The 24,764-nt window shown below is 36.4% G+C and overlaps 1 protein-coding gene across 1 annotated transcript in view; it reads left to right on the top strand.

Annotated features, from left to right (window-relative positions):
• Positions 1-24,764, top strand: part of LOC107551574 (bifunctional heparan sulfate N-deacetylase/N-sulfotransferase 4-like) — a 67,717-nt gene that overhangs the window by 1,129 nt on the left and 41,824 nt on the right. Inside the window, exons 2-4 of the mRNA XM_016233218.1 lie at positions 1,241-2,493; positions 18,583-18,670; positions 21,065-21,219. Of these exons, the coding sequence (XP_016088704.1) occupies positions 1,510-2,493; positions 18,583-18,670; positions 21,065-21,219 (1,227 nt within the window). The 5' untranslated portion in view covers positions 1,241-1,509. The remainder of the gene's footprint in view (positions 1-1,240; positions 2,494-18,582; positions 18,671-21,064; positions 21,220-24,764) is intronic.

A 24,764-nucleotide genomic window follows, 5' to 3' on the forward strand; every position in this document is an offset into this window, starting at 1 on the left:
CCCAGTTCAGAGAATGCGCCGCCTCGCGGGGAAACACGCACACACGCACGCACGTTAGTTGCACTTTATTAGTATGGACATCTCATATCATAGACGCAGTTTTTGTTTAGCGGTGCTGCTATTTATTAAACCTAACCCTTACACAAACTTGTTGACGTTAGTTCTAAAACTAAATATGACGGTTGATTTTTGAGCCTTTTATATTGTAAGGGCCACTTCAAATATTTCAATGTATTTTCAAAAGTATTAGCAAGTAATTACCAAATCAGGACAGCCTGCAGACTACAGTAAACTCGCTGATTATTCAGTTATTAATAAACATGGTTGAACAGTAAAATAATAATACACACATCCAAAAAATCACTTGTGATTTGATAGTGTATGTAAATGTAAATTACTAGAATGTCACAATCTCTAATAATCCACTCTCTAAGTAAAGCCTGTGTCTCAGTTATAATGTGTAAAAATGTTCTTTTGGTAATCTCAGATTTCTCCCGCTATGAAATTCATTCTGTGCCTCGATCTCACATTCCCACCTTCTTGAATTCCCCTGTGATGTTCTCACACAATGCTGTAATCTGTTATTTCAATCTTGTGTAATTCATGTGCCTTTAATTACGTACTCCGATATCACACAGACCGTGACGTGCACATAGTCGCACAGACACGCACATAAACAGAGAGTGAACAAGACAGTGCACTTGTTGGATGTACTAGATTTATTGTGCTAATGCATTTAATGCATGTACTAGTCAATGCATTTAATGAGAAATCATCCTCATTGTATTTGGCCTTACCTGTTTTAGGGTGTTTACAAGGGGAAAACGAAAGTGTACGCTTTAGCCGCCATCTCTTTTTTATGCGGAAGCAACTTTAAAGATAAAATGCAGTTTTGCGGATTACCTGATGTACACAAAGTATGTGTGTGACACAGTTGATTCCCATTAGACAAATGATGAATTTCTCCCTTAGAGCCACCCTGAGGCTCCGATTGGCTCATCCTCCAACTTCCTATTTATATACGGCCAATCACACACTCCTCCCGGGAAGTGTTGGCCACAGCTGGTGAAGTGTTGATTGAAAACAACCTGAAGGCTGATGGCTGTATTGCCCCTCAAGAGCATCCATACACACCCTTGATGAACACTTCTGTGACAGAAAAACACACACATCTCAGAGACGCTTAAAGTTATACTAAAGTATGAATTTGCTTGTCTTTTATCATCTGTATTCTCTGCAGGTTCGTTGGGTATCAGGAGATATCTCAGGACATGGAGGGTTGCTAGTTGGATGAGGATTCATTTCGGGAGCAGCTGAAAGTGTTGTGTCACATTTTCAACCCAAAACTCTTTCAGTGGCCTGTCTTGGAAGCAAATTTGCCAGTTTTGTGAGATGGTCACATGACTGCAGCATGATTACCAAAAAAGCCAATTTGCAGCTTTAGCCCACCTCAGCGAACAATCAGAGACTCCCACCCACACACACTCCCACACATGTGTGCCGTTTGCCATGAATCTGGCCACCAAGCTGCGGAGGAATCTGAGGAGGCTGGTCATCCTCCTCGCCACCTTCTGTATGGTCAGCGTTTTAGTCTCCGCCTACTACCTTTACACAGGCTCCACCCAAGGACTGGACCTCGCGGACCGTGCCGCAGGTCCAGACTGTGCCGACCTCCGGGTGCTCCCTTTCCGACAGTCAGAGACTCGGACACCTAAACCGATCGATCCATCACGTAAGGATCCGGTGGTGTTGGTATTTGTAGAGAGTCAGTATTCTCAACTGGGACAGGACATCATCGCCATTCTAGAATCCAACCAATTCCGTTACCATGCCGAAATTGCGCCGGGAAAGGGTGACATTCCGCCTCTAACGCACAATGGCCGTGGACGCTATGCACTGGTCATCTACGAGAACCTTCTCAAGTATGTTGGGATGGACGCATGGAACCGTGACCTTCTGGACAAATACTGTGCTGAATACAGCGTTGGAGTCATCGCATTTCATCGTGCAAGTGAAAACTCCCAGCCTGCACTGCAGCTTAGGGGTTTCCCTCTGACATTGCGAACAAATGTTGCACTTCGCGACTGCTGTGTAAACCCCCGCTCACCTCTGCTTTACATAACGCGGGCGGAAGTGGATCGTGGCCACTTACCAGGAGAGGACTGGACTGTGTTTCAGTTCAACCATTCCACGTATGAACCAGTCCTATTAGCTAAAACTCGGCCCAGTGAGAGTGGAGGGGCCCAGATCATACCAGGTCCCCAGGGTCTCCATGCTACCGTCGTGCAGGATTTGGGCCTGTACGATGGGGTGCAGCGTGTGCTGTTTGGACATGGGCTGAGCTACTGGTTACATAGACTTATACTGGTGGATGCCATCGCTTGTCTCACAGGCAGGAAGCTGTCACGATCTCTGGAACGTTACATCCTGGTTGACATAGATGATATTTTCGTGGGGAAGAAAGGGACAAGAATGAATGTGAATGACGTGAAGGTAAGAGAACTGTTCAAAGAATTAGTGTTTTAATTTGAGAAATTTTTAAAATGTGAAAAAAGTTAAATCAAAATAAATTTTAAGTCACTTTATTTTAAGGTCCAGTTCTCACTATTAACTATTAACTACGACTTCTACCTCAATAAACTCCTAATTTCTGCTTAATAGTTAATAAGGTAGTTGTTTAGTTTAGGTATTGGGTAGCATTAAGGATGTACTGTAGAATATGGTCATGCAGAATATGTGCTTTTTATGTACTAATACATAGTCAATATGCTAGTAATATACATGATAATAAGCAACTAGTTAAAAGTGAGAATTGGTCCCTATAATTTTCTTAATAAACAAATGATTAATTAGAGCATTTAAATAGTGTCATGATAGGATGTGTCAACAGAGGCATTCTACATTATACACATACATCTACCATAAAATTATTTCCAATCTGTTTCAACTAATCACCAAAGACAAAACAAAGACTAGTACCCAAGCTCTAATTAGCTGTGTGGGATTTTGGAAGAAGCATTTGGTTGATATTTAATCTGAGTTCCCCTTCGCAGGTGTTCACGTCTGAATTACTGAATGTGAATGTTTTTGTGGACAAGAAGGGGATGTTGTGTGTGTATGTGTGTGTGCGTGTCACTGAATTGGAGTGGGTGTTTGAGTTGGCCTCAGTCAGTATAAAGAGGCTATTTAGAGGGACAAGAGCAGTAAAATGGTGTTCATTCTCTCTTTCACACACTCATTCATAATCTCGTTCCCACGTTTGGCCCTCTCTGGGGCTGTTCAACAGATTGAAGGGCCGCTCGCACTACATTGTGAGATGACTTCATGACTTCCAGAGCTTTCAGATTCAAGTGCATGCACATGAGTGTATATAAATTAATGCAGGCATTATGCAACAATTAGAAATGGATACACTGATAGGAGAGAGTCAAATATTTAAAAGAACAGTTCACCGAAAAATTTTAATTCTGTCATAAGAAATTACTGATTTTGTTCCAAACCTGTATGATGTTTTTCTTTTTCTTTTTTTCAGAGTATAGTTTTTTTGAAGAATTGTTTCACAGCTCTTTCCAAAGTTTGTAGTGAACTGTTAAAGGACAGAAAACCCCATAAACATAGTCCATACAACTTCTAAAAGTCTTCTCAAGCTATCTGATAGGCTTTTGTGAGGAACAGACTAAAATGAAATTAAATGAATGAAAATTTAATGAATATCCAGTTGGGGAAATTCAGTACAATGTCAGTACATTGTGACTCACTTTAACGCTTAACAGAGCATTTAAAGAGTGTCACCAAAAAAAGGTTCCAGGTCTGAAAATGGCAAAGCTCAGAGCCCACACTAAATCTAAGGCTAAGTGGATTTCATCATTTATCATGTTAAAGAACTCGCGTGTCAGGTTTGGAACAAATTTTCCTGAAACTTTATCGCATTTGTTAAGCAGTTTTACAACATTTAAATAGACATGTTGGTAAGTACAAATTGAGTATACGCATATTTCTGTGGCGCTCCCATAAATATTTAATAAGGGAAATTATAAATGAGGTACCTAACATTCACACATCTTTGTCACATTTTAAAATATTGAACAGACTGGACACAGGAATGGCACATTCTTTATGCTTTCTCCTTATGGGTCATTTCCTTGTTAACTGTCCCTCCGATTTCAAACAAAAAGGCTCTATAAACAGCGTGATGCCATTATGCCTAGCATGGGTACAGATTTAATTTCCGAATCTAATGTTCTCTGAGAAAGGTTAGTGGCTAAGCACGTGACACCTCCCCAGATGTTGCTAGCTAAGAATGTGCACTGTCAAATTCTTCCCGACTGGTCTGAGCTAATTTAGACCTGGCAAATGAGCCAGCGGTAAGATGGAGGTTCTGGAGGGGGTGCTCAGGGAGAGAATTAGAGTTAGTCGCTCTGGAGCACGACTAAAATGTCAGCAGAAAATTCCCGGAGGATTCCGGGGAAAAACAAGGCGTGCAGTGATGGGGGAGAGAAGTGGGAAGGCTTTGATCCACCAGCTATTGTTTTTAGCCACTGTTACTGCTGGCTATAGAGAAGCCTCTGACTGTTTATGACGGGCTGTTCCAGAAATCCAGAACAGGTGCGTGTGTGAGGAAAGGCCGATACTAAGCCAGTGGAATGAAATGGCAGATAACAGCTAATCAATGGAAACCCATGGTTCTTAACTGGTGGGTCGCGAACCAAAAATGGGATACGAGTCTGTTCTGATAGGGTCAGGATGGAATAAACAATGCCAAATACCAAAAATAAAATGCAACTAATCATATATTCACACACTGTTAGGGTAATGACCTTATAAGGGAGGAGAAAACAATCCCTATATATGTTGCTGTGTATTAGTAGAAACAGCTTTGTGGAAAGTAGACAACGTGTCTTCATTCTCAAAAATGAAGTAAAACAGCTTAAAACAAAACACACCCAGACTATGTCAAATATGTGTTCACTTAAATTGAATATATTTTGGGTTCTAAAGCAAAACAAGTTGAGAACCACTGGTTTGTAAAATATCACAAAATACAATTTCTCTGTTAGATTACTGTAACAATCATACAACAGGTACTTCTTGACTTTTGTTAGAATAGTCCCATCTCATGCATTTGTAGAGAGTATAAAGATGAGAGAGAGAAAACAAGAGCCAGAGAGAGAAAGGAACCCTGTGTGCTCTAGATGTAGGTTAGGTTGTAGATTAGAATGTCACTCTTAGTGACTGGTTGCCATATCTCCCATCAGCCCATGGGACAGGCTGAAAAAACAGGGGACACCAGTGATAAATGACTTGATGCACACTTGCACACACTCACAAACACAAATGGGATTTACCCTCACTTTACGTGTGTGTGTGTGTGTGTGTATGTGTGTGTGGATTCCCCAAGCCGAGATTCTGCTGAAATTGCAGTTAAAGTGACCTTGTGTTGGTGATTGTATACCGGGGAATTTCAGTTGTGTGTGTAAGGCAGTTGTGTAAGTGACAGCATGTGTAGTACTGAACTTAAGCTATAGTATAATGGAGTATTTATGAATTTCATTATGTAAACTTGGGGAATATATAAATGCAATAATATTATTTCAATTAAAAATAATTGTTTTGTATTTTAATATATTAAAATTTAATTAATTCCTGTGATGGCAAAGACGAATTTTCAGCAGTCATTACTTGAAATAGAAATATTCTGTAACAATGCAAATGCCGTAAATGCCTTTACTGTGCCTTTAATTAATTTAATGCATCCTTGGTGAATGGGATATTTGTCAAACGTCACCTGTTATGATACTCTTTGGTATCTCCCTTAAAGGTGTCTTGAGTAAAACAACATCAAACAAAGCATTCACAATGACCTGAACTGGAAGGGATACGACTTGTTTTACAGAATAAGGAAGTTTTTTGCGCATAACCCCTAAAAAAGTATTACTTGCTTTAAAAAAAAACATCTTACTGGCCCCAAACATTTTTAAGATATTGTGAATTAGCCTACCACCTTTTTTATGATTTTATTATTTTCCAAAAACAGTTTTGAGGGTCACTAACGTTATGGTTTTGTATATATTTGTATGATTTAACATCAAGCATGATAGCATTTAATGCCTATTTATATCAAATACGGTTCTAAAATCAAAAAGCAACAAATAATAAAGACGACTATTATCTCTTCAGCTGCACTCTGTTTTAGTTCATTTAGGTCAATCAGACTATTTCAGTGAATGGATTCAATGATTCATTTTTGCCATCACTCAAAAATGTTCACTGAAGTCCCTGTGTAGCTTTTTTATGTATTAAAATGTTGGAGGCAAATATATATAAATAAATATTGCAGTTTATTACTATGCGTATTGCTTACAGTTGTGGAAAACCATGGAATTAATTAATTATTGTTTAACTGGATTTTGATTGTACTTGACATCTTGCATGAATTCTAATTGGCTTCAAATGCTAGTTGGTCGAAATAATGGTTTCTCTGAAACAAATCGCTCTTTTCATTTCAAAGCAAATGCATAAATATTGAGACTGTTAGCTATATCTTGTGGCCCCAGTACACTTACAGCTGGTTTGTGTGTGTGTGTGTGTGTGTGTGTGTGTGTGAGTCTGCATGGTGAGTATGATTGTTGGCTTTGAAGCAGCATATACTGTAGATGATGATTAAAACCAAAGCTGCCACTTCTTCAACTGCACACTGACTTCAACATGTACTGTATGACAGAATCACAGCGAAGAGATTCACAATATCAAAACTATACCTGCACACATTCAGACAGAGACAGAGAGCAGAATCAAAGTGACTCCTGAAGCCTTCCTCTCACACACCAGCTCAAACATACACACAAATATGGGTTAGAAAACAAGGGAAATGAGAGAGAAGAACAGAACAGCCACTCATTTCCGTTACAGACACTTCTGAAGAGAGAAAAAGTGATTTAAAGGGAGTTAAAGAAATAGTTCACCCAAAAATGAAAAAAAAATAAATGCTGAAAATGTACTCACCCTCAGACCATTCACGATATAGATGAATTTGTTTCTTCATGGGAGCAGATTTGGAGAAATTTAGAAATACATCCATTTGCTCACCAATGGATTCTCTTCGGCGAATGGGTACCATCAGAATGGGAGTACAAACAAAAAACTGATAAAAACATCACAATACTCCACATGCAATCCACACCACTCCAGTCCATCTGTTAAGGTTGTGTGAAGTGAATAACTGTGTTTGTATAAGAAACAAATCCATCACAAAGGCATTTTAACTTTAAGCCATTTAAAGTTTTCAAATCCCATAATCCATAATAATGCATCCTTCAGTAAAAAAGTAAATCCCCTGTTGTCCTCTCATATTAAAATCTACCAACATATTTGTTTTGGACTGTTTTTAGTTTTCTAAACAGTGTAAATTTCTCTCCTGATTTAGATGAGATGACTTTTTCACTGGAGAATGCAATATAACAGATAGAGGACTTTTTTAGGATTATGAAGGAATAGTCTAGCCGGAAGCAATGGTGTGAAGTTAATACAGTTTATTGATGAATATATTTATTACACTCACTTTTGCTTCACAAGATGTTAATTGATGGACTGAAGGGAGTTGTGTGGATTTCTTGTGTACTTGGATTAGTGTGATGTTTTTATCAGCTGTTTGACTCTGTTTCTGATGGCACCCATTCACTGCAGAGAATCCACTGGTGAGCAAGAGATGTAATGCTACATTTCTACAAATCATCTACATCTTGGATGGCATACGGGTGAGTAAATTGCCAGCAAATTTTCACTTTTGGGTGAACTATTCCTTCTGAGGCCCATACGACTTGTAGAAATGGATTTCAAGAATGTTCCTTGTGGATTTATTCTGTTTTTGTGTTGTGTATTCCAGATCAACAAAGCAAATGTACAGTGAAATTTGAATGTGGTCTTGTTAAAAAAAAAACGTAGAATGAATGTCATGAGGTCTAATCCACAGTACAGCTGCATCTGACCAAGAACCGCCCACTTAGACTGAAAGAGACATTTTGTCCGACATGTAAAGCTATAAAGCTACCTTACCAACTGCCATTTTTATGTTTTATTTGCTGTTTAGGAGCAGCTTTTCTGATGTGCATCAGTCTCCACAAACTGTTGTGAAGAAAACAGTAGCGGAAAATATGTAGGAACTCATAGTCATCCCAAATTCTGCCCTGAAGTGCTTATTGAATCAACCAGTTCCTTGTTAACATGACTTCTCTTCCCTGTGGACTGATAAAAATCCCCTGTGAGCCCTTACTCCCGGAAGTTGTCAGATTAGAGCTTGCCAGATTGAGCAAGTGCTTTCCCAGTTTTCTTTCCACTGTGGGTGGTTCATGCCATCTGTGAATGTAGAACTAACAGTTTTTAGTAATAGTTATGCTACACATTTATTTGCATTTGTTCAGTGATTAATTCTGATATTTTGACACATTTCAAAATCCTAATGTTTGGTATTATTGGTGCATAAACTTGTAGTGAGAAAAAATTTACAGAAATGTACTGTAGCAACAATGACCACAGCCAATGATGAAGCAGAAAATGAAGAGTTGCTTTCTTTTTTCTTTTTTCTCACAGAATATACTTTGAGTGACCTGGTTCGAGTACCAGTTTATGTTTTTTCCAATCTCATCCCCCATTTTTCCACTTTGCTTCCTGTACAATCTAATTAGTTGAGTCTAAATAAAGGCAAAAAGACCAAAAATGAGTGCACACACCAACTTGGACAGCCACCTGTTTCTTATACTACATTTCTGGCAAAGTCCCAATTTCAGTGGCAATTTCTAGTTTCTTTTGTATAAACAGACTCCACTGAACGGGAAAACCTGTAGGTCAGAGATTTTGTAAATTGTGCTTGATTGTGTAGTGTGCGCTCCGTTATGCTAACAAGCCAACAGACTGAAAGAATGTTGTATAATGCAAACAGTGCAGTGATTTTGGTAGTTTGAAAGTCATGTGAACCTGACACTTTTAGAGCAGATTGAAACTGAAGCATCAGTCTGATGTTAAATCTGAGCTTCAGGAGGTCAAGCACAGTCCAACCAGATAAAAAACTCACACACCAGACCTATTTTCAGAAAGTATTGATCCAATGATATTTCTTCTCTGAGTAAGATGGAGCTGGTGTATGTGTGTTTCCGTTAAAGGGCTAAGAAGGTTGCTAAGCAGCTGTCTTCATTTTCAGCCGCACACTCACGTCAACAACACACTCACACATGTGTGTCCTCTCACACTTGACACATCATGAGCCGTGTTGGGGAAGCTACTTGCCAAGCTACATAAAATTTAAAGTACAGACAATCTACCCTTATGAAAAATTGTTTACAAATAACAAAAAGTAGCTAACTACATTGAAGATAAGGGAATGTCAACTTTAAATGATATTCAGTCAAATAAAACAACAATATCAATTAGGGCACCAACCTCAACATATTAATACACATAGATTTACACTAAACCTATAAAACTAAAATCAGTGTAATACTGGGGTTGAAAACATAATGAAAAATGAAAATAAACTGATTCACTAAAATGAATCAGACTTTGACTCAATTTGTGTGATTAACAGACATTTTAGTAGAGGGCATTGTGGGCTTTATATTTCAAAACTATAAAAATCTTTCTTGCAGTTTCAGCCGATTGACATTTTTAATTCTGTAGAATTTGTAACAATGTTCAATTTATTGTAAAAAAAAACATTTAAGGCATAAAAATGTATATGAACACAGCTCTGGCCCAATAGGGAAGGTTATAGTTTTGTTAAATAAAGTTTTGCTAAGATAAGATGCCAGTATAAATATACATGGATAGAGAAACAGAGACAGAAAGAGGGTGGTAAGAGGGAGGGGAAACAGAAAGCTGTTGCTGAGAAAAGAGTGTTGCTGTGACAACAATATGTTTGGCATTTGTGTGGGATTATTTCTTTTTGCCAACCTTACTTCTCTTCCACCTTTATTTTTGTCTTATTCTTCATATCCGCCCTTTTTATACTAATACAAATGTACAAGCTTTAGCAATCGCCTGCTTAAAAAAAGCATAGTTTATCTAGATGATACTCATCCTCTCTGCGTCTGTATCATGGTTCATGCCCCTTCTAATTCAGATTTTACCCAAAAAAGAGCCTGGAAGTGCTTTGTACATTTAGGGCGGATGTGTTAACGTCCTGTTGTAGAGATGCCCCCGTGTAAGCAAGAAAGATACACATTATGCAAAGCTGTTGTTTCCACTGCATCTCAGGTCAGATGGAGTGTTTTCTGTTGCAGCTATGAATCTCTAAAGGAAAGAACATGTTAAAAACATTCATCCACCTACATCTGTGAACACGATATAATAGTAACAGCGTCAGAAGAGTCATGTCCATTCAAACTGAGTGGGCACGTGCCTCCTCAAATTTCTGAGCCAAGAGAATTTCAAATGCAACTTCAGAGGCAAAAAAACAATGTTTGCATATTTGATAAGTAATTTGTTTGTCTAAATAAAATTTGTTTAAAATACTGTGGTCAGTCCAGTCAAGTCCTTTTGCAGAGTAGTTGATTTATCACGTATCCATCCATATGTCCCTAGTGAAAAAGTAATGTATTTACATTAAACAGAGACAGAAAGAGGGTGGTAAGAGGGAGGGGAAACAGAAAGCTGTTGCTGAGAAAAGAGTGTTGCTGTGACAACAATATGTTTGGCATTTGTGTGGGATTATTTCTTTTTGCCAACCTTACTTCTCTTCCACCTTTATTTTTGTCTTATTCTTCATATCCGCCCTTTTTATACTAATACAAATGTACAAGCTTTAGCAATCGCCTGCTTAAAAAAAGCATAGTTTATCTAGATGATACTCATCCTCTCTGCGTCTGTATCATGGTTCATGCCCCTTCTAATTCAGATTTTACCCAAAAAAGAGCCTGGAAGTGCTTTGTACATTTAGGGCGGATGTGTTAACGTCCTGTTGTAGAGATGCCCCTGTGTAAGCAAGAAAGATACACATTATGCAAAGCTGTTGTTTCCACTGCATCTCAGGTCAGATGGAGTGTTTTCTGTTGCAGCTATGAATCTCTAAAGGAAAGTTCTGTTAAAAACATTCATCCACCTACATCTGTGAACACGATATAATAGTAACAGCGTCAGAAGAGTCATGTCCATTCAAACTGAGTGGGCACGTGCCTCCTCAAATTTCTGAGCCAAGAGAATTTCAAATGCAACTTCAGAGGCAAAAAAACAATGTTTGCATATTTGATAAGTAATTTGTTTGTCTAAATAAAATTTGTTTAAAATACTGTGGTCAGTCCAGTCAAGTCCTTTTGCAGAGTAGTTGATTTATCACGTATCCATCCATATGTCCCTAGTGAAAAAGTAATGTATTTACATTTACTTCATACTATAGTTCAAATGTATTAACATATTTACTTACATACTGCTCGAGACTTACTGATATAAAAATTATACTTAAACTTTATTTGGAAGTACTACTTGTGCGCAATGCACATTTCTTAATATTAAGCATACAATATTTTAATGTCACTATTGATGAGGATTGTATGATCTTTGAATAATATCAGTCTTAAATGCAAGATATTTAAAGTATACCTGAAGAATACTTGAAATAGTTTCACTTTAGCACATTCAGATATACTTCAGTATATCTTTAGTTGGACTTCAGCACTACTTCCGCACAATTAAAAGGCATTAAGTACAAAATTAGTTGTTCCAATTTTGCAGGCTTTAACTATACCAGTTTAGTAAACTAAAAGTACAAATGCAGGGTATTTTTATTAACATACATAAGTATGTAAATTTATTTATAGTATACTTAGAATGAAATAAATGTATTTCAAATACATTTATATTTCACTAAGGGTTGCATGAATGTCACATGTCAGATCTGCTGTTTTTCATAAGAACATGCATGTAATCACTGGCTGTAACGTCACACAAAAATGATGGTTCAGTGTGTGCATTGGTTTTGAAGTCTCAGTTCAGTAAGCTTTCTGTACAGAAGAAAGAAAATATATGTATTTGGATTTTTGGATGCAAAATATTTCAGGAAAAAAAGTATATTTTAATCAGAATTATTGTGCTCTGGAATAGTGCTATTGCTGAGATAAATTACAGTTTATAAAATTACATGGTCATATGTTTATATTGGTACCAGTCATTGAAATGTAAATGCTTATATGCCTTTTATTGTACAGGAATAAAAAATTGCAACTTACAAAATTATTCAACTTTCATGAGGGAGACCACTTTTGGTCCCACAGGAAACAGTCCAATGTCACACACAACCCTACATCATTTAGATGGCTTCATCTTCCCACTGTATTCTTCTACCCCACATGACATAGGACATATTTTGTATATATGCATAAAGAATGAACAGTGTTACCAAAAAGAAAGAATACACACACAGTCAAACATAAAAAAACTAATTGACAGTAGCATTTTTCCTCCAGTAATCTGAGAATGAGGCTTCACTGAGGTAGATTAATAGGCATGTACTACAGTATATATGCATGCTCCTTTTTCTCATGGCCTCAGGAATAAGCAATGATTTCATGTCCAATAAATATTACATGTGGAGCCTTTCCCGGATCCCCTGGTGCACGCACACTGATGTACACATATGCACATAGTCTGCCTTTGAAAAGCATATTTGATCCACAACAGACCATGTTGAGCTTTATGGCTTTAGAAAGTAATTAAACACAGACCTAACATGAACTGGCTGAGGTAAACTTGATACATATATTGGATAGATGGATGGATGATGGATGGACGGACGGACGGACAGAGATAGATAGATAGATAGATAGATAGATAGATAGATAGATAGATAGATAGATAGATAGATAGATAGATAGATAGATAGATAGATAGATAGTTGGTTTGTCAGTTTACTATTTAAGAAACATGTTGCTAACAAAACTCTAGAAATGGCTCTCTCTCTCTTTCTTTGTCCCTCTCTCTCTGTCATTCTCTGGGGGCATGTTCGTCTTCTTGCCTGCCCAGATGTCTTCAGCTATTTGTCAGCATTTCAACAGGTCCCCTCCTCCTTCCCTCCACCACTTTCACTCTTTTCTCCCTCCTTCCCTCTCCCTCTATCTCTCCCCTGTGAGGAATCGATCAGTGCTTTCAGGTCATTAACATGCATCTCTGTCACTCTGTCTTCTCCCTGTTCAGCCCTCAATGTCAGCAGAGAGACGCGAGAAGAGAGGAGAGAAAAAGAAACGTTCAGTTAAAAGAGTGAAGGATGAGACGAGATAATGTAAGAACCCAAAAGAGAGCAGTGCGTTTGATAGGTAAAAGATATAAAGAATAAGTGATAAACATACACCGGTCTCGACACGGATGTGTGTTTTTTATCCCTCGCCACAGGGTCGTCTACATATGTATGTGAAATGAAATGAAGCACAGCTGTGTTGGCAATCTTTAAATATAATTTGCTCACTCTGCAGTCTAATAAAAGCCAGTTAATCTGATTAAAGGTCTCTGCACACTAAGTCCGAATTTTTCGTCTGAAATTTCAGCATGTTGAAAAATAAATACAACCTCACGTTGTGTCAATCACGTTTACACACTGCCTCCGATACTTTCGTCCGTCATGAAAAAAAATTCGTACCAGGTTCGATTTTCTGCGTTTTCGCATCCATAGCAAGCATTTTGATAGGAAAGGATGACGAATACGAAAAAAATGGAAAAACGCATACGAAAGTTTCGGACTCAGTGTGCAAGGACCTTAATTCTGGTTATCAGTCCCTTTCTCCCCCTCACTGTTCTTTTATGAGGATCTAAACACTATGAACTAACTGATAAACTTACAGTTGTTTATATTTGATTGTAGTTTTGGGGAAACATTTGGAATAATTTTATGTGCTCAAAAGGAGCCTGTGAAATAAATAAAAAAAGCACTTACATATCAGTTTGACACATTGACTGTCTCTGTTAACCTTCTGTTGAACAATATGTAACAAACTTTGCACCAAATTTTCTTTGCTTTGTAAACACGACGCATATACGATAACAATAATATGGTCAGTAAAGAAAGTGTGACATATTCACATTTGTTAATGAGTAAACTTCAATTTCAAACATTTAATCTAAATTAATTGTATGCTATTTGCAATTCTTTAAATATAATTTTTGCCTAGAAGCAATTTGTGCGACAGTCTAATGGATATGAACATAACGAAGGCCAGCATGATTAGTGTTCAGATGGGTTTTTTTTCATCGTCCATTATTAAATATCTACCTCTTAGTATTTACTTGGCATTTAATCAAATAAAAAAAGACAATTTTCATTAGTTTGCGTCATGTAGCAGTGTTTCATATTAAGCAATGGCAAAGAGTTTGATTAATTTCTTTCCATTGTCACATAGTGTTGCCTCCAGGAAAAGAAGCCCCTAAATATTACTTTTCAAAAATTGTTTTTATGAAACTCTCCAGTATTATATTAATGAAGTCTATTTTATGCAAGAATATTGAACTTTTATTTCAACATCGCCTTCAGTTAAAGACAATTCTGCAAAAAAAATCTTAGGAAACTGTCCATTTGTACTGCACACCTGCATTGAGCAAGTGAATTATACATGTCTCCATTACGTCTTAAGGGCACTGATTAAATTTCTGTGGAGAAAAAGTCAGTAGAATGCACTTTCCTTAAAGAAACCGTATCATTGTATGCTCTGATTACTTTGTCTGATTACTAGCTCAGTGGATCGGAGCGTATGCGGTTACTTATTAGGCTGAAGCTGATTAATGAATTCAAATGAGTAATTCCACCACTTCAGTTCATCCAAGGCATTTTAGGTCAACCAAAGACAATAAATTTAAAAATTAGGTTAAATGTGTGCGATCTCTATTTGATGCTGGCAAAGACAGTTTGTGAGTCTGGGAATGAGGCTTTTGTGTATGTGTGTTTTTTTTCTGAAAGCCAATGGCAATTTTCCAATGCCACTAGTATCCAGACACAGCATCTGGATTAGTGCAGGCCATAGAAGTGATGCCAGTTGTAATCTTGGCAGAAACACCCATTCCTAGTGGCTGATGTTGGTATTTACAAGTTACAAATATTTGTTGGTGTATATTTTAGATATATTTCCCTTATGCACTTCAGTTATTCAAGAAAACTGCCAATGAAAAATGACAAATTATGCAGAAATATATTTTATGGCATTTTTGATTAGTTAGAAACATTAGAGAGAGAAAAATGTTTTTTTATGTATATGTTTTTCTGATGTTTATAGATTATAAAGCTTATCCAGAGTGTTGTGGAATAACAAACTATAAATATGTTAACCCTATCATTTATTGAAGCAGCATATTTTAACATGAATAATGCTAAAAACGTAAATTAGATTATATAAAATCAAAATCAAATATTAAATATCAGGTTGCAAATATTTACTGTTTATTTCTAGTTTAAATAAAATAAATTTTCAGGACACAGTTTGTGGAGGTTAGTCTTGTTCTTCTGAAGGTTTGAAACTTTTGTGGTTACTTTTGTAAACGAAATATGCTGCTTCAATAGACGATAGTATTAGCCTATTTTTCAAAAAATTGTTTTAAATATTTTTAACAATACTTTTGGTAAGCTTCATAGCGAGATGTGGCAAATGCATTATAAGATATAATTCTACCCATTCCAATTTCACTGAGTGGTTTATTATCTAGAATTTTCCATGACATTTTGTTCTATGCATTTATGTATTAGACAGCTCAGGCAATGTCAATAGTATGACTCATATTATGCAGAAATATATTTTATGGCATTTTTGATTAGTTAGAAACATTAGAGAGAGAAAAATGTTTTTTTATGTATATGTTTTTCTGATGTTTATAGATTATAAAGCTTATCCAGAGTGTTGTGGAATAACAAACTATAAATATGTTAACCCTATCATTTATTGAAGCAGCATATTTTAACATGAATAATGCTAAAAATGTAAATTAGATTATATAAAATCAAAATCAAATATTAAATATCAGGTTGCAAATATTTACTGTTTATTTCTAGTTTAAATAAAATAAATTTCCAGGACACAGTTTGTGGAGGTTAGTCTTGTTCTTCTGAAGGTTTGAAACTTTTGTGGTTACTTTTGTAAACGAAATATGCTGCTTCAATAGACGATAGTATTAGCCTATTTTTCAAAAAATTGTTTTAAATATTTTTAACAATACTTTTGGTAAGCTTCATAGCGAGATGTGGCAAATGCATTATAAGATATAATTCTACCCATTCCAATTTCACTGAGTGGTTTATTATCTAAAATTTTCCATGACATTTTGTTCTATGCATTTATGTATTAGACAGCTCAGGCAATGTCAATAGTATGACTCATGGGGAGGGTGAAATTATATTGTATTGTTATAATATGATATATATTAATTATATTAAGCTTCACAAGCTGTTTAAACTTAATATGTAAAATTCAGGCTGCTAAGCATATATGTTTTTTAAATGGTTCATTTTGACATCAATTGTATAACATCAATTTCCTCTTTAATTAGATGATCTAGATCCCTCTAGTCCTCCCTAAACCTCCTTGTAATTCACACCCAGTGTAAAACTGTTGTGATAAATCCTGTACATGTGAACGCTTTGCACAATGTGTTAAGTAGGTTCACAGACTTAACACTGTTTGTTTGTCCTGGAAGAAACTTCTCACCGAATAATCATAGGCTGAACCCCATAAACACCCTTAACCATAAACTGCCTGGAGTGAGACACAAAAGACTGGTTTATAAAAATGTAGTTCAAGCCAAAGGCTCAAAATTTACAGTAACCCTCAAACCCTCAAACCAGAAATAATATAATACGGGAGTAAAGCATGTGAAGGTTTTGGTTATTATAAATGACAATAAGTCTAAATGGTTCCATAAAGAACCTTTAACATCTGAAGAACCTTTCTGTTTCACAAAAGGTTCTTTGTGGCGAAAGAAGGGTCTTCAGATTACAAAAAGGTAAGAAAGAGATGGTTCTTTAAAGAACCTTTGACTGAATGGTTCTTTGTGGAACTAAAAAGGGTTCTTCTATGGCATCGCTTGAAGAACCTTTTGAAGCACCTTTATTTTTAAGAGTGTAGAGTTTGACTCTGATGCTTTTTACTACTTATATACATTTTTATTATATTTTTATTACGTAAATATTCTTACAATATTTACATTGTAAATATTTATATTGTACATTGTGATGGAAAAATTGGGTCAACCACAAAAAGCAAATATCACAAAATTTTCCCCCCCAATTTTTTTTACATTTACAGTAGGTAGACAAAAAAAACTCCACTCCTTTAGGTCATCTTATTAATTCCAAATATCATAAACAAGGCCGTTATTGCAATAAATTTACTTTAATTCAAATATGTTGCTGAAACCAATCAAATGTTTTGGCAAAGAAGTCATTAAAACTTCAAATGTTAAAAAAAAAACTTCAGTTTTATACTTATAAAAATGTAATGTTTTAATTCGATGTGTTACTTGCTGTTTCTTTGTAATCATTTGCAAAATTTACTAGCAATTTCTGAGTGAAAATTGTTTCGACACCAAATTTCTTTCAGTGTACATAGTCCATTTGCCATGTGCTTAAATACTGATGGATACTTCCTGTTTAAATTATCACATGAAAAACACATACAGATACAGATACCTTGATGCAAGAGTTGGTGTAACTTACTCACTCCCCTTTACCTTGCTTCCTGAGCCACGAGCCATCGAACATCAGGCTGAACCTCCCAAAAGACACATAACACACTCCGATCAATATTCAAAAAGGCATCTCACCAAAAGTCTCCGTTTTAGTAATATCACATTACGGCATGAACATTGAATTAGATGAGGCCAGATCATTTTAAATTAATGAGCGCTCGATCAAAATGCCACTCTATTAGGTTAAGATGCAAAGCGCACATAGACTGGCACACAGTCACGTGGGCAAGCTGATTTGATTACTAGGATGCGAGTACCTGTGCTGATTTTGTTGCTGATGTTTAGTTGAATGTAAATGGAATTAATTACCAAAATGTCATCAGAGATAACTGCCACACTCTCACTGGAGGATAAAATCAAATATATTACATGTGTCTCCTGGGTCCCGTTCGTGTGTGTCTGCCTGTGTGCCAGAGTGTGTGTCAGCATATCTTCCCGAGCTCTGTGAGTAATGACTTGATGACACCGTCTAAGTCAGCCAACACGCCCCTTCCTGCCTTCTGCGATATTACCATATATCCTGCAAAACAGTGACACACACACTCACACTCACTGTCAGTTGTCAGACAGATATTGATTGTATTTGCATGGTGTCTTAGGCTAGAAATATATTAGACTGTTTTATTGGAACTGCTGCAAGGAGGCACCTGCCAAACCCAAATGCCATTACTCATCCCGGAAAGATCGATCACATCCTTATATGCATATACTCAGACCGTGCACACATATACTACCGCATGATGTTAATTCAAAAAGTTCAATATTGTGGTGTATATTATAGTTGATTGATATATAATGGATGAATGGACAAGTACTGAGCAGTGGATAGGCAGTCAACCGTGCAATCTTCAGCTTCTAATGTTTGATGTTTTTATCTTCCAGGCTCTTCTAGAAACACAGAACATGCTGAGGTCGTACATTTCTAACTTCACCTTTAACCTGGGATTTTCTGGTAAATTCTTCCATACAGGTAACTATGTGTGTGTTAAAAGATAAAATGTGTTAAAAGATAAACTGTAAATACTAATTGGTTACAACATACATGATCACACTGCTATAAAAAGTAATATTCTGATTGGCATGGTAACAGAACTCTGCCATAGCAACTCTGAAGTTTCTCTGGTTCATCTTGTTAGAGTTCACATGTTCTGTTTTTGAAGTGTGTGTGTGTGTGGATAACTAAATTAAGTTTATATTAGTGTCACTGATTACTTTTGCAAATTGTAGCTTATTCTGGACAAGAACCACATACGTAGACAGGAAGAGACCAGTGTTATTTTAGTATCATTGATACTTTAGTTAAAGTGTTTAGTTAAAGAGTTTTTTTTATATTGATATATAATGGATGAATGGACAAGTACTGAGCAGTGGATAGGCAGTCAACCGTGCAATCTTCAGCTTCTAATGTTTGATGTTTTTATCTTCCAGGCTCTTCTAGAAACACAGAACATGCTGAGGTCGTACATTTCTAACTTCACCTTTAACCTGGGATTTTCTGGTAAATTCTTCCATACAGGTAACTATGTGTGTGTTAAAAGATAAAATGTGTTAAAAGATAAACTGTAAATACTAATTGGTTACAACATACATGATCACACTGCTATAAAAAGTAATATTCTGATTGGCATGGTAACAGAACTCTGCCATAGCAACTCTGAAGTTTCTCTGGTTCATCTTGTTAGAGTTCACATGTTCTGTTTTTGAAGTGTGTGTGTGTGTGTGTGTGTGTGTGTGTGTGTGTGTGGATAACTAAATTAAGTTTATATTAGTGTCACTGATTACTTTTGCAAATTGTAGCTTATTCTGGACAAGAACCACGTACATAGACAGGAAGAGACCAGTGTTATTTTAGTATCATTGATACTTTAGTTAAAGTGTTTAGTTAAAGAGTTTTTTTAAATATGTCTATATGGATTTTAGTTTTAGTTTAGGTTTCAATATTTTAAATCAGCATTATTTTTCAGTGTTGCCTTGGCAACCTATTAAATAAGTATATAAGAAATTAAATAAGTTTAAGTGTATTTATATTTTATTGGTCACACTTTATTTAAAGGTCCAATTCCTTCTATTAAGATACCATTAACTGCAACTTTTGCCTCAATAAACTCCTAATTTGCTGCTTATTAATAGTAAGGTAGTTGTTAAAGGTGCAATAGGTGATTGTCTTCAGAAACATTTTTTGTTATGCTGGTTGAAAGTCTCTTCACATCCCGATAGCAATCATTAAGTTAAGTGATCTAAATGTCTTTATCTGTATTTATATATTCTGTGATAGGCGTAGGACAAATGTTGAAAGTCTCTTCACATCCCTATAGCAATCATTAAGTTAAGTGATCTAAATGTCTTTATCTGTATTTATATATTCTGTGATAGGCGTAGGACAAAGAAATGTTCATCCAATCAAAACGCTCGGTCCGCTTGGCTTTCCTACCTGCCTGTCAATATATGTATTAGCATACCTCTGTATTAGCATACCCGCTTCGCGCAGACAGGATATGTCATCAGCGCATTCACGCACGCTGTGCAGACAGAGCGAGAATGGCAGACAAACATCAACAACCCGAACTTCCTTCCTGGTATTGTAGTACTTTTAAAGTTTTCTCACCGGTGAATGACACGATGTAGCCCAGCGGTTCCCAATTCCAGTCCTCGCGCTGCCCCGCTCTGCATATTTTGTGTGTCTCGCTTAGTTAACACACCCGATTCAGATAACCAGTTTGTTAGAAGTGAGCTACGTGCATGAACTGTGTTCCGATCTATATGATCCCTACACAGTGTTCATTGCTCCCTACTCCCTGAGCAGGGGAAATCCGTTGAAGTTTACTTCAGAACATGGACTTGAATTGGGAACCGCTGATGGAGTCTATTGTAGTAATGTTGTCTCTGGTATTCTGGTCTGTGAGCGTATATGCGTCAGGGGGCGTGGCTTTGGACGGGATTGAAGGGAAGGTGGGACGTTCGCTTTCAGTGCTATCAGGCTAAAGTTAGCATTTTCCAAGATCTCCTACTGCACCTTTAAGTTCAGGTATTGGTTAGGATTAGGGATGTAGAATATAGCCATCCAGAATATGTGCTTTATAAGTACTAATAAACAGCCAATATGTTAATAATAGGCATGCTAATAAGCAACTAGTTAATAGTGAGAAATATGAATTGGTCCCTATACTAAAGTGTTGATTATTTTTTGTTAATTTAGTTTAATTTTATTTCAAGTAATGAAATATGTATTTTTGTTGGACTTTTTAATGCTTACAGTTTGCAGACCCAGACTTTAAATCTTTAAAATACTTTCAAACTTTTAAATTCCACAGGCCCAAAGGAAATGCCCAGTATGCTAATGAACTCATGTTTTTTTTTTGTGTAGGTACGCAGGAGGAAGATGATGGAGATGATCTGTTGTTGAAATATGTTGATGAGTTCTGGTGGTTTCCTCATATGTGGAGTCATATGCAGCCTCATCTCTTCCACAATGAATCCTCTCTGATGGAACAAATGATCCTGAACAAAGACTTCGCTTTGGTGAGAAAAACTACACCTCTAACTTGCTCATACACAATCAGTGAACAAAACCATCATCCAGGTATTATCACATCCAGTGAAATACCCATTCACCTAAGGAACCATTAGCCTGCCAGCGAGTCGTGTCATTTACTGTGAGAAAATGAACACTAATTATGTGTGTTTTACAGGTGCTTTGAGACTTCAGTTGTTCCTCAAATAGAGAAGTGCCTCTTATGATTTTGACAGAATCATTGAAACCTACACACGAACAAGGGAGAGTGTGAGTGTAAGCGTGTGTGTGCTCTCATTTAGTTATCTCTCGGTAACACTCCTGCATTTATTTGTCCCCCTTTTTCTGTGAAACAGCACTCTCATGTCACACTCAAAGACACTTTGCTAGCAGAATGTAATACTCTGACATATATTTACCCTTCATGTATTTCAGAGTGATACGCATACTGTAAACTGATGCAAGCGACCCGAGTGCAAATCCGGCTCATTCCATTCCCTGATCCCTTTCACTCGTCTGCTCCTTTTCGTTCCCTGTTTATAAAATGGACAAGATATATCTCCTAAATCATATATAAAAAATTAGGAATGCCCTACTAAGACGTGACAAAAACATTCAGATTTCCAAGAGAATTTCAAAGGAAAAGAATCTAGCTGTTTGCTGGCACACAGTGGGGTGATCATTGGCATTCATCATTGTCACACAGCCTGTTTTATTTAGTTATGAGCTGATTGGAAGCCAAACTCGGCGGCTGAACCGTTAGAGAGAGGATATCTGCACGACCCACTGAACAAGTAAATTGTCACGCAAGTAAAACCATCCATTGTGTTGTGCAGTGCCACTCGTGCACTTGTGGTTTGTAGTTTGGCCTTTTGTTTCTTTTTGTAACACTTTGTAATAAAGGAATAGTTCACCCCAAAATAAAAATTTGCTAAAAATGTATTTACCCTCAGGCCATCCGAGATGTAGATGAGTTTGTTTCTTCATCAGAACAGATTTGGAGAAATGTACCATTACATCACTTTCTCACCAATGGATCCTCTGCAGTGAATGGGTGCCGTCAGAATGAGTCCAAACAGCTGATATAATCTACAGTCGACAAGACTCCAGTCCATCAATTAACATATTGTGAAGCAAAAAGCCAAGTGTTTTGAGCATGTGATGTAATGCTACATTTCTCCAAACCTGTTCTGATAAAAAAAACTCAACTACATTTTAGATTGGCCTGAGGGTGAGTACATTTTTAGCAAATTTTCATTTTGGGGTGAACTACTTCTTTAATGGTGAGTTACAGAAAAAAAATTATTCAAAATTCTGTTTATATACTGATATGTATACAGCAACATATTGTAGATGATTGTGTACTCACTAGCTGCCTATGTCTAGACTTCATCTTTACTGTTAGGTTGCATATTAGCATCACTGTCACTTGGCTGTTTGAATATTTGAAATACAGCCGTGTGATGTGAACGGTGGCGTGAGTGATAAACTACAGAGTGTAAAGTGCCCCTGCTGAAAGTCACAAACAAGCACAGCCTCTGTCTGAAAACATAACCGCCAGCTAAATTATAATTTGAGTCATGCGCTACGGCTTGAGCAGTTTAGCTAATAGTTTTTTATGCAAATGCAGTTTGCATTAAAATGTGACTAAAATTAAGATTTAACAAAGTTCTTTTGAAAACAATAATCTGTTTCATAAAGCTACTCATTGATTTATCCATATAATTATTATCTTTGTTGTTTATTTCCCCCCACATTATCATTTTCAATCATTTCATCTTTATCCATAAAGAGGCCTTCATATTACAGTGAATTTTAAATGGCTTTTAGTGTGTTTCGCCATCTGAGAAATAGAAATATTGGAAATTAAATTAGCCTAATGTGTTTTTGTTTTTTTACTGTGGGTATGTTGTTTAACTGTTTTGCACAAAACTAACTACATCTTAACTAAATTTTTCAGCAGCAACAAGCTACTTTTTTCTGTCAAGTACAGTAGTAATGTAGTGTAACAAAACAATACATTTCTATAAATCACATTGTTTGCTTTAGATCTGAGACAATAATCATACACATTCTCCTATAAAAGCTGTCCCGCAATGTCCTCTCTTTCATTTGTAGCTTTGGAGCCAGATTAACTTTAGTGATTCACTTTATTCAAATGATTCATTAAATGAACTGAATAAAAAAAAAGATGTTTCACAAATGCAAACCTCTGCTCGTGGCATCAAGTCTCTGGTGGTATTTTCTGTGTTTTTATAGCAAAATATTGCATTTAACAGTGCTGTTCATTACTATGTTTTTGACTCTAGTATTCTATTTTTTTCTATCTTAAGATATACATCATAAAATGATAATTAGTTTATAATTAATAAATAAAGTAGAATAATTATAAATCATTTAACTGTTTATTGTGTGGAAATGAACAGAAAATAAAAATACCTTTGAGATTAATTATTTAACTACTTTAAAATCACAACATGACAACACTCTTTTAAAGTAGTGCCCCCAACACTGGTGTTTATTGCTCTGTGTGTATGAGGGTCAGGTTTTGCTTATATTATGCAATCCAAATGTCCCCACAAGGATAGTAAATCCTGAAATCAACTACATTTTGGGGAGCAGCCAACAGTGCCTGAAAGGAAAAAAGCACAAATAAATATACTAAATAATATCTTAATTAAGATTCATGTGATGGTTGTGTCATTTGCAGGTTTAAAAGTGAAGGTTAGGAAATAGAAAATATCATTAGCTCAGTATAAAAAAAACTAGATGCCAGTGGAAAGTCTACACTATTATAGAAAAACAAATATGTGTATGCTTGTTAGTTGTATCTCTCTAGAAGTCTAGATTTTTCAATATTGTGACGCACATCTGAGTAAAGCAGATTATTTAAAAGAAAAATGTAGGATGGGGTCATTGGTTGCTGATTGGATGTAGGCAGGCTTAATGTGATCTTCAAAAAATTAAACATATGCATGGATGAATCATTCACAATGAGATCAACATGCATTTAGAAAATAGATTCCATTTCATGCTGACTTTAATACATTTTCCTCTCTCAGAGCTGCCATAAGGATCTGTTCATAGTCAATGACAATCAACAAACTGCACACTTCAAAAATTTCCCAGGAAAAATCTTCTACATGAGTTACCAAGGTCAAGCAGTTAGCATGCGCTTGACTCTGGGCACAGAGTTAAACAGACTAGTGTCTGTCTGCTCAGAGGGCAGAGACTGTGAGAGTCGAGCTGACAGAGAATTTTAATGGGCCACGAGCAGAAGTTTGATCATCTAGAGAAGACAGCTTTGATTTTACTTTATTGGTTTGGGGGTTTGATTAAATCAGAGAGCTGTGCAGCTAAGCTAACAGATGAGTGTACATGAGAGGATGAAGAATGTGGGCGGCTGTGTGTGTGTGTGTGTGTGTGTGTGCTTGCACATTCTCTTGAGGGAAATTATGTGGATTACTGGGTCCTCATGATATGGAAGTTCAATCTGAGAATTCACCTCAAAATACAGTTATTGACTCAGCTGTTCTTTAGATGTCTGTTATCT

This window comes from Sinocyclocheilus grahami, unplaced genomic scaffold (genome assembly GCF_001515645.1).
Source record: "Sinocyclocheilus grahami isolate Dianchi unplaced genomic scaffold, SAMN03320097.WGS_v1.1 scaffold427.1, whole genome shotgun sequence".
Lineage (NCBI taxonomy): Eukaryota > Metazoa > Chordata > Actinopteri > Cypriniformes > Cyprinidae > Sinocyclocheilus > Sinocyclocheilus grahami.